Source organism: Apus apus, chromosome 2, assembly GCF_020740795.1.
Source record: "Apus apus isolate bApuApu2 chromosome 2, bApuApu2.pri.cur, whole genome shotgun sequence".
Taxonomy (NCBI): domain Eukaryota; kingdom Metazoa; phylum Chordata; class Aves; order Apodiformes; family Apodidae; genus Apus; species Apus apus.
In genome coordinates this window covers 156,312,680-156,323,457 of record NC_067283.1, presented here as the reverse complement: position 1 = coordinate 156,323,457, position 10,778 = coordinate 156,312,680, and the positions used below count along the sequence as shown (strand labels likewise).

The 10,778-nt window shown below is 56.8% G+C and overlaps 2 protein-coding genes and 1 pseudogene across 2 annotated transcripts; all 3 read left to right on the top strand.

Annotated features, from left to right (window-relative positions):
* Positions 1 to 1,474: 1,474 nt before the first annotated feature.
* On the top strand, positions 1,475 to 1,807 carry LOC127381279 (feather keratin-like). Its single transcript, XM_051611423.1, has one exon. The coding sequence runs from the start codon at positions 1,475 to 1,477 to the stop codon at positions 1,805 to 1,807; it is 333 nt and encodes a 110-aa protein (XP_051467383.1).
* Positions 1,808 to 6,256: 4,449 nt separating this feature from the next.
* Positions 6,257 to 6,604, top strand: LOC127380831 (feather keratin-like). The gene has a single exon (XM_051610313.1). It carries the CDS (start codon positions 6,257 to 6,259, stop codon positions 6,602 to 6,604), a length of 348 nt encoding a protein of 115 aa, XP_051466273.1.
* Positions 6,605 to 9,336: 2,732 nt separating this feature from the next.
* On the top strand, positions 9,337 to 9,670 carry LOC127381280 (feather keratin-like; annotated as a pseudogene).
* The last annotated feature ends 1,108 nt before the right edge of the window (positions 9,671 to 10,778 follow it).

Here is a 10,778-nt window from a genome sequence, read left to right as displayed (position 1 = left end):
CCAGGGCTGCCAGGAAATGGGGCCACCTTGTCACAACACACCCACAAACCACACCAGACGACTGCCATGAGATCATGGCATGGTTTGGGTTGGAAGGGACCTTTAAACATCATCGTGTTCCAACCGCTCTGATGACACAATCCCACCTCAGTGATGACACCCGGTTTGCTCCTACCCGGTTGGTTTCGAGGAAGGTGAATCTTTCTGTACTCCTAAAAGTGTGCCAGTTCCACCTGGGCCGCAGTGTGGGCTGAAGAAAGCTGGGGCACATGGCCTGGAGGAACCATGTAACAACTCTTTACGGAGAGCTCGCTACTTCAGCACCAACGCGGAGCCACGGTGAAGTTGTTAACTCACAATGTCTGCTCCTCTGACCGGCCGTGGAACCAACTGGGGACACAGCCTGGGGTTTGTGACACTTTACGCTGCAGGAGAAAAGGAAAAGAAGAAAGAAAGCAAAGATGGAAAGACAGATGAGACCACAGGACAGGGCTATCAGCACCCCTTCCTTCCAGCAAGGTCTTTCCAGCTGTCGTCCTGTGCCGCAAGCCTCGGGTCCCGGTGCGCAGGTGGTGGGGCGACTGGAGAGTGTGGCACTTTCATCCCTTCCACAAGTCCTGTTCTCCAGAGACCACCCTCGGGGCAGCAAACCACACTTGAGCTCTGGAAGGGAGTTGAGGGGCTTCTTCTAGGGGTCCAAGGAGAGCCCGGGCGGTCGGCACAAGTCAGAGCTGCTCCTACAGGTGAACCAGGGGAAGCAAGCTGGAGAGGAGCAGTGGGGGAAGAGGCCAACCTGCCATCCCGCCTGCACTGCTCACACCTGCCTAACCCAGGACTCCATGCTGTCTTGCTTCAGACAAACAAGGGATGTGGTGGTTCCACGTGGCCTTGCAGGTCCCAAACAGTCTCTGCCACATCACCCCTCTCCTACGTCTTGACCGTGCCTCAAAATGTGCCAAGAGACACACCTTCCATGGAAATCCTGCCAAACACCGGCTGACACCTAAACGCTGCTGCCAGGGTCACAAGGACACGTCCTCAAGAAGAGGACATGAAAAGGGAGCGTGGTGGCAAGGAGAAGTGACTCCACCTGGTGACTCAGGAGGCTCTGGCCCGCAAGAGCTGCTTGCTGCCAAAGGCCGCCATGCGCAAAGGCTGTCCCGCCCCTCGCCGACCTGCATAAAAGCCGGCCCAGCGCCTCTCTCCCTCACACACTTCTCCTGACGCCTTCTCCTGACACACCAACCAGGTGAGCCTCAACCCCCTGGCCCTCCTGCCTTCTCCTGCCCCGCCGCCCACGCCTCTTGCAACACACACTCTCACCCCAGCCTCAGCAGCCCCGACGCCTCCCCACACCCCACAACAGCCCTCCACACTCCCTTGCCCTCCTCACACACCGCCCCTCGCACCCCCAAACCCCTCCCATTGCTCAACACCCTCTCTCTCTCTTCCAGGACCCCTCCTCACCACACACATGGCCTGCTACGACCGCTGCGGCTCTTGCGGACCCACCCCGCTGGCCAACAGCTGCAACGAGCCCTGTGTCAGGCAGTGCGAGGCCTCCCGTGTCATCATCCAGCCTTCCACCGTGCAGGTCACCCTGCCAGGACCCATCCTCACCTCCTTCCCCCAGAACACCGCCGTCGGATCCTCCGCATCCGCTGCCGTGGGCAACGAGCTCAGCGCCCTGGGAGTGCCCGTCAACTCCGGCTTCGGCGGCTTCGGCCTCGGCTACGGCCTGGGATACGGCTACGGCCTGGGTGGCCTGGGCTGCTTCGGGGGCAGAGGAGGCTGCTACACCTGCTAAGGGCCCTCACCACCATTCCTGACACCCACCACACTCACCCTGAATGCCACACCATGGATTGAGGACGCACCTTCGGGCTGCCTACTGCTCCATGGACCTTTAGTCCATGGCTCCTCCTCCTCCTCTTCTCCCAGTGCCTTCTCTGCATTGCCTCTTCTGCTACATCCCGTGCTCACTGCTGCAAACTTCTTTCTCACAAGACAAGGGTCCTAGGAAAACCTCCAATGCATGTTCCCACTGCAGGGAAGGAAGACCTCAGCCCTCTGGAAACAATGACTGCATCAATTGATCCCACTTGATGGTCACCCTACTTGCACCTCAGAATGACTCTCGTCCACTGATACTGCTGCCTTTTCACTTCTTTTCTTTCCATCAATAAAGATCTCCTGCATCTCAGCCTGAGATATCCTCTTCTTTCTTCTCCCAAGGCTTGTCAAACCTCACCCAGCACAAAGCCCAGGCTCCAGAGACCATCAGGTTGAGTGGAAAAGGGCTACAAGACTTTTCCTAGGAAATACGCCACTCCCAGCAGAACCAGCACAGACCAACACCTGGGAGGCTTCCAGCCTGTGACACAAGCCTATCACTTGCTCAAAGGCCTCACCTCCACAACACTCCCTGCACCCAACTCTGACACAGTCTCCCCATCCCAACACACACTTGACTCTCTGCCCCAGCGTGACTCTCCAGCCTCTCGTCAACCAGAGGCACAGAGTCATGTCGCTCAGCAGGAACCCTGGAGAGCATGTGCTTCAGCCCCCCTGTTCCAGCAAGGCCAACTTCAGCAGCTTGGCCAGGACACTATGGGCAGCAAGTTCATCAGGTTCTCAGTATCCACCAGGATGGAGACTCCACCACCTCTGCCCCTCTTTGACAACACTCACTCAGAAATACACTTGTCTTTGCTGCCCTTGGCATTCCAGCTCTTCTCCCTTGTGCCCATGGCCTCTTCTCCTGCAGGGGCACACAACTCAGCAGAGCTGGGCTCCCTCGACTTTGCTCCCTCCCACACCAGACCTACACACACTGATGACAGCCCCACTCTGTGTCTTTGCCTCCTGCCTAAACAGTCCCAGCTCCTTCAGCCTCTCCTCTCGTGGAAGATGTTCCAGCCCCTCTGACATCTCTGTGGCCCTGCACTGCCCTTGCTCCACCAACTCCATGTCCTTCTTCCACTGAGCAGTCCAGAACCACACACACGGGACCTCACCAGTGCTGAGGCACCTCCCGCAACCTGCTGCCAACACAGGTCCTAATGCCACTCTGGAGACTGCTGGCCCCTTTTCCCACAAAGGTGCCTTGCCACATCAGGGTCCACTCGTTCTTCTCCACCAGGTCCTTCTCTGCTAAGATGCTTCCTATCCACTTGGCTCCCAGACACTGCTGCTACCTGCCCCATTCCTCCCCAGGAGCAGGACTTTGCATCTCCCTTTGATGAATTCCGTGAGATTCCTCTACCTGCTTGCCAGGCACTCCAGCACCCACCAACACAGCGGATCAGATGACTTTCCTACCTCACCTCATGTTCCTCAACACCTAACTCTGTTTCTGCTGTGAACAACCCTCCAGACAGTCACCACAGTGTGATTCGCACAGGTGTTGGGATTCTGGAGAGGTCCTCCCTGACTGGAAATTAGTCAACAAGATTCCAATTAATAAAAGGGGCATGAGCACAGAGCCAGCAAAGTGCTGACCTGTTACTGTCACCCCAGGTGCTGGTTTGAGAGTACCAGGGTCAACATTTTATAACATCACACTCACCTGAGAACCCCCAGGACACCACCAGCTGCTGCCAGCCTGTTTATGTGAGAATTGCAATGATGGGAGCACCTGTACCTAAGGGGCAGGAGAGGATGTTTCAGGAGACCCAAAGGGACCAACCACAGTATTCCTTCCATGGTGCTCAGTATAAAAAGGCTCCTCAGAGAGCCCTTGTGTGACTGGTGTTTGAGCAGGGTTGAGGGGTGTCTCTCTCCTTTGTCTGTTTCTTTTTCTCTCCCCACTCCTGTGCTGCTGATGTTCCCCCATCCTGTCTTCTTGCAGGTGAAGAACATCATTCACCAAGATGGAGCACTCTTCCCTGCCTCTCTGAGCAGGACCAGTGTGACCACTCCGAGGATTTCTGTGGGCTGTTGCCAGGACCCTGGACTCTGCTGCCCCCATTTGCTGCTAAATGCAGCTTTTGTCCTTTCCAGCTGGGATGTTATTAGCAATGGAGCAGTGTGGGTCCCACCCTAGCACATTCATTGATCACTTTGAATATATTTATGTATTTCTCTTATAAGTCACCACCTTCTTCATTAGTAATATTTGTTATTTCACTAAAGCTTTTCTGGTTTGTTCCTACTTTGGAGCCTCTCTCCCATATTCCCCGTTTATTCTCCCCTGCAAATGTAGTGGGGAGAAAAGAGAGAAGATCTGTCACCCAGTTATTGGCTAGAGCTGTGACAGACCTTTGCTGCCAAGGTATTTATAGAAGCTTTTGTTGTCTTTTAGGACAGTAGTCAGGTGGAATCCTAGTTGGCCTTTGCCACCTCCTGCCTGTCTCTCTACATACCTCACAGGTCCATATAAGCTTCTAGACTGATGTGTCCTATCCCCTAATCTTAATCAAGTCTCTCTTACTTGATCAGTTCCAGCCAAAGCTCTCTGAGCACTCGGGCCACTGTTCTACCCTGTTGGTTGTCTGTTGGCACATGGGGACTCTCTATCAGCAATGGCAGAATCTCTAGAACCTTCTCACAGAACCCACCCCTGTAGCCCTTTTCACTCCACAAACCTTACCACGTGAACCCAACACACACAGTTACAACCTTAGAAAGAAGGAGGGGCACCGGACACCCAGAGAGCACACCCAAAAGGAAAGGCCAGGCTTTACAAAAGGATGAGCGAGAGGGCAGCAAAGCAGCAGAACTAGTGAGATGGAAGGGGCAGCACCTCGTGATCAGCGAAACAGCAAAGCCCAAGAGCAGCCTGCCAGGGCTGCCAGAAAGGGGCCACCTTGTCACAACACACCCACAAACACACACCAGACGACTGCCATGAGATCATGGCATGGTTTGGGTTGGAAGGGACTTTAAACATCATCGTGTTCCAACCGCTCTGATGACACAATCCCACCTCAGTGATGACACCCGGTTTGCTCCACCCGGTTGGTTTCGAGGAAGGTGAATCTTTCTGTACTCCTAAAAGTGTGCCAGTTCCACCTGGGCTGCAGTGTGGGCTGAAGAAAGCTGGGGCACATGGCCTGGAGGAACCATGTAACAACTCTTTACGGAGAGCTCGCTACTTCAGCACCAACGGGGGGCCACGGTGAAGTTGTTAACTCACAATGTCTGCTCCCCTGACCGGCCGTAGAACCAACTGGGGACACAGCCTGGGGTTTGTGACACTTTACGCTGCAGGAGAAAAGGAAAAGAAGAAAGAAAGCAAAGATGGAAAGACAGATGAGACCACAGGACAGGGCTATCAGCACCCCTTCCTTCCAGCAAGGTCTTTCCAGCTGTCGTCCTGTGCCGCAAGCCTCGGGTCCCGGTGCGCAGGTGGTGGGGCGACTGGAGAGTGTGGCACTTTCATCCCTTCCACAAGTCCTGTTCTCCAGAGACCACCCTCGGGGCAGCAAACCACACTTGAGCTCTGGAAGGGAGTTGAGGGGCTTCTTCTAAGGGTCCAAGGAGAGCCCGGGCGGTCGGCACAAAGGCAGAGCTGCTCCTACAGGTGAACCAGGGGAAGCAAGCTGGAGAGGAGCAGTGGGGGAAGAGGCCAACCTGCCATCCCGCCTGCACTGCTCACACCTGCCTAACCCAGGACTCCATGCTGTCTTGCTTGAGACAAACAAGGGATGTGGTGGTTCCACGTGGCCTTGCAGGTCCCAAACAGTCTCTGCCACATCACCCCTCTCCTACGTCTTGACCGTGTCTCAAAATGTGACAAGAGACACACCTTCCATGAAAATCCTCCCAAACACCGGCTGTCACCTAAACGCTGCTGCCAGGGTCACAAGGACACGTCCTCAAGAAGAGGACATGAAAAGGGAGCGTGGTGGCAAGGAGAAGTGACTGCACCTGGTGACTCAGGAGGCTCTGGCCCGCAAGAGCTGCTTGCTGCCAAAGGCCGCCATGCGCAAAGGCTGTCCCGCCCCTCGCCGACCTGCATAAAAGCCGGCCCAGCGCCTCTCTCCCTCACACACTTCTCCTGACACCTTCTCCTGACACACCAACCAGGTGAGCCTCAACCCCCTGGCCCTCCTGCCTTCTCCTGCCCCGCCGCCCCCCGCCTCTTGCAACACACACTCTTACCCCAGCCTCAGCAGCCCCAACGCCTCCCCACACCCCACAACAGCCCTCCACACTCCCTTGCCCTCCTCACACACCGCCCCTCGCACCCCCGCGCCCCTCCCATTGCTCAACACCCTCTCTCTCTCTTCCAGGACCCCTCCTCACCGCACACATGGCCTGCTACGACCGCTGCGGCTCTTGCGGACCCACCCCGCTGGCCAACAGCTGCAACGAGCCCTGTGTCAGGCAGTGTGAGACCTCCCGTGTCGTCATCCAGCCTCCCGCTGTGCTCGTCACCCTGCCAGGACCCATCCTCACCTCCTTCCCCCAGAGCACCGCCGTCGGATCCTCCGCATCCGCTGCCGTGGGCAACGAGGCTCAGCGCCCTGGGAGTGCCCGTCAACGTCCGGGGGCTTCGGCGGCTTTCGGCCGGGTCGGCTCTACGGCCTGGGTGGCCTGGGCTGCTTCGGGGGCAGAGGAGGCTGCTACACCTGCTAAGGGCCCTCACCACCACTCCTGACACCCACCACACTCACCCTGAAAGCCACACCATGGATTGAGGACGCACCTTCGGGCTGCCTACTGCTCCATGGACCTTTAGTCCATGGCTCCTCCTCCTCCTCTTCTCCCACTGTCCTTCTCTTCATCGCCACTTTCTGCTTATGCCCGCTACTCTGCTACAAAGACTTGCTGACAAAACTGGCAACCACCAGGGGACCTCCAGTGTGCTGCTCGCACCACAAGGCAGGAAGCCCTCGCTGCTTCCGGAAACATCTTCTCCCTGCAAGACACCTCGGCTGATGGTCACCCTACTTGCCCCTCAGACCTGCTCCTTCCTCTTGGTGCTGCTCCCTTCTCTCTTGTTTTGCTCAATAAAATTCCTTTGCATCACAGCCTCAAAAGCCTCCTCTTCCCTCCTTTCCCCAAAATTATTCCCACCTCACCCAGCACAAAGCCAACGGCCCATTGTGTTTTCAGTGTCAAAGGGCTACAAGAACCCTCTTAGCAAATAGGTCCCTCCCCTGCAAGAACACCAAGACAGAGCAGCACGGGAGGGCTTCCAGCCTCTCACACAAGCCCTTCACTTGCCCAAAACAAGGCTTGCACGTACTCATGCATGTGCAACCTCTCCCTCTGACCCAAGCTTCCCAGGCCAGCGCGCACGTGACCAGCTCTCTTCCCGTGCACCCCTCTCTGCCCATCACACCAAGCAAAATCACAGCTGGCAGAAGCATGGGGTGATGAAGGAACTCTGCAGATCATGCCCTTCAACTCAACATGGTCAAGCAGGTTCACCGCCAGGGTTCTGCCAAGACCATATCCACTCCCATTGTTCATTGGCCCTGCCCTCATTCACTGCCATCCCTGCTTTAGGCACATTCAGGACATCTCCCCCGTCTGCTCTTGCCTCCTGCCTGAAAAACTTGACAGCTCTCTCAGCTTCTTCTCCAAGCAAGAATGCTCCGGCCCCATCAGATTCTTGCGCACCTCAATCAACTTCTCCCGCATCCCACACCGAGATGCCTCCTCTTCCGTTCCTCTCCCGCTCCTATCATGCACTCTGGCCCTCTCAGCACCCTCTTTACCAAGCCTCTTCATGCGCTCACGGAGCTGTTCTGCTTGGAAAAGACCTTGAGGATCACCAAGTGCAACACTTAATCACAACTGCCTTGTCCACCTATAAACCACGGCCCTAAGCACCACAGCTGTGCATCTTTGCAATACTTCCAAGGGTACTTCTCTTCTCTGTGGAGAACAGAAGACTGAGAGGGGATCTGACTCATGTTGACAAATATCTGAAGGCTGGGTGTCAACAAGTACGGGCCAGTCTCTTTTCACTGGTGCCCTGGGACAGGAGAAGGGGCAAAGGACAAATGCTGGGTCACAGGAAGTTCCTCTCAACATCAGGAAAAACTTCTTTACTCTAAGGGTGTCGGAGCACTGGAAGGGGATGGCCAGGGAGGTTGGAGACTCAACTGCTCTTCAGACGTTCAAGACCCATCCTGATGCGCTTCTGTGTGACCCGCCCGCGGTGATCCTGCTCTGGCAGAGCGCTTGGACTCGATCATCTCCAGAAGTCCCTTCCAACTCCCACCATTCTATGCTTCTAGGATGCTGATTCCATCCTCTCTCTGCGCAGTCTCTTTCAATGATGCACAACCCTCCTGGGGAAGAAATGCTGCCTAAGACCCCACCCCAACTTTCCCTGCTCAAACTTGCAGCCATTTCCTCTTCTCCTGCCGCACGGTACTCGGTAGAGAAGACCAAGACCACCCTGAACACAACCTCCTTCCCTCTTCCCCGCCAGCTCTTCTGGCGGCACTTGGGACTCCCCGTCCAACACGGGAGCATCTTCCGGAAACATCTCACAGAACCCACTCCTCTAGCCCCTCACTCCCAAAACCTCGCCACGTAGGCACAAGACGCCCATCTACAACCTAACAAGCAAGAAGGGCACCAAGACACCCACCCAGCACACCCAATGGGAAAGGCCAGGCCTCATGACAGGCTTAGCCAGATGGCAGCGAGGCACAGGGGCACCACACGTGACGCAAGGGACAGCGCCTCACGTCCAGCACAACTCCAAGGCCAAGAGCAGCCTGCCAGGGCTGAACGGAAATGAGGCCCCCTTGTCACAACGCACCCGCAAACCACACACCACAGAAACGCCATCACTTGACCTCCTGGATGACAGCCCACCTCTCCTACGCTTTGGCCGCAGCTGCCAAGTGCCCTTACACACGCCATGAAAACCAAGCATTTGGCCTCTAATACTTGCACTTCAAAGCTGCCGCCAGGGCCAGATGGACATGTCTTCAGGAGGAGGCCACGGAATCAGAGAAGCCTGCGAAGGAAAACACACCCCGCCTGGTGACTCAGGAGGCTGTGGCCCGCAAGAGCTGCTTGCTGCCAAAGGCCGCCATGCGCAAAGGCTGTCCCGCCCCTCGCCGACCTGCATAAAAGCCGGCCCAGCGCCTCTCTCCCTCACACACTTCTCCTGACGCCTTCTCCTGACACACCAACCAGGTGAGCCTCAACCCCCTGGCCCTCCTGCCTTCTCCTGCCCCGCCGCCCCCGCCTCTTGCAACACACACTCTCAGCCCAGCCTCAGCAGCCCCAACGCCTCCCACACCCCACAACAGCCCTCCACACTCCCTTGCCCTCCTCACACACCGCCCCTCGCACCCCCCGCGCCCCTCCCATTGCTCAACACCCTCTCTCTCTCTTCCAGGACCCCTCCTCACCGCACACATGGCCTGCTACGACCGCTGCGGCTCTTGCGGACCCACCCCGCTGGCCAACAGCTGCAACGAGCCCTGTGTCAGGCAGTGTGAGACCTCCCGTGTCGTCATCCAGCCTCCCGCTGTGCTCGTCACCCTGCCAGGACCCATCCTCACCTCCTTCCCCCAGAGCACCGCCGTCGGATCCTCCGCATCCGCTGCCGTGGGCAACGAGCTCAGCGCCCTGGGAGTGCCCGTCAACTCCGGCTTCGGCGGCTTCGGCCTCGGCTACGGCCTGGGATACGGCTACGGCCTGGGTGGCCTGGGCTGCTTCGGGGGGCAGAGGAGGCTGCTACACCTGCTAAGGGCCCTCACCACCACTCCTGACACCCACCACACTCACCCTGAAAGCCACACCATGGATTGAGGACGCACCTTCGGGCTGCCTACTGCTCCATGGACATTTAGTCCATGGCTCCTCCTCCTCCTCTTCTCCCAGTGCCTTCTCTGCATTCCCTCTTCTGCTACATCCCGTGCTCACTGCTGCAAACTTCTTTCTCACAAGACAAGGGTCCTAGGAAAACCTCCAATGCATGTTCCCACTGCAGGGAAGGAAGACCTCAGCCCTCTGGAAACAATGACTGCATCAATTGATCCCACTTGATGGTCACCCTACTTGCACCTCAGAATGACCCTCTTCCACTGATACTGCTGCCTTTTCACTTCTTTTCTTTCCATCAATAAAGATCTCCTGCATCTCAGCCTGAGATATCCTCTTCTTTCTTCTCCCAAGGCTTGTCAAACCTCACCCAGCACAAAGCCCGGGCTCCAGAGACCATCAGGTTGAGTGGAAAAGGGCTACAAGACTTTTCCTAGGAAATACGCCACTCCCAGCAGAACCAGCACAGACCAACACCTGGGAGGCTTCCAGCCTGTGACACAAGCCTATCACTTGCTCAAAGGCCTCACCTCCACAACACTCCCTGCACCCAACTCTGACACAGTCTCCCCATCCCAACACACACTTGACTCTCTGCCCCAGCGTGACTCTCCAGCCTCTCGTCAACCAGAGGCACAGAGTCATGTCGCTCAGCAGGAACCCTGGAGAGCATGTGCTTCAGCCCCCCTGTTCCAGCAAGGCCAACTTCAGCAGCTTGGCCAGGACACTATGGGCAGCAAGTTCATCAGGTTCTCAGTATCCACCAGGATGGAGACTCCACCACCTCTGCCCCTCTTTGACAACCCTCACTCAGAAATACACTTGCCTTTGCTGCCCTTGGCATTCCAGCTCTTCTCCCTTGTGCCCATGGCCTCTTCTCCTGCAGGGGCACACAACTCAGCAGAGCTGGGCTCCCTCGACTTTGCTCCCTCCCACACCAGACCTACACACACTGATGACAGCCCCACTCTGTGTCTTTGCCTCCTGCCTAAACAGTCCCAGCTCCTTCAGCCTCTCCTCTCGTGGAAGATGTT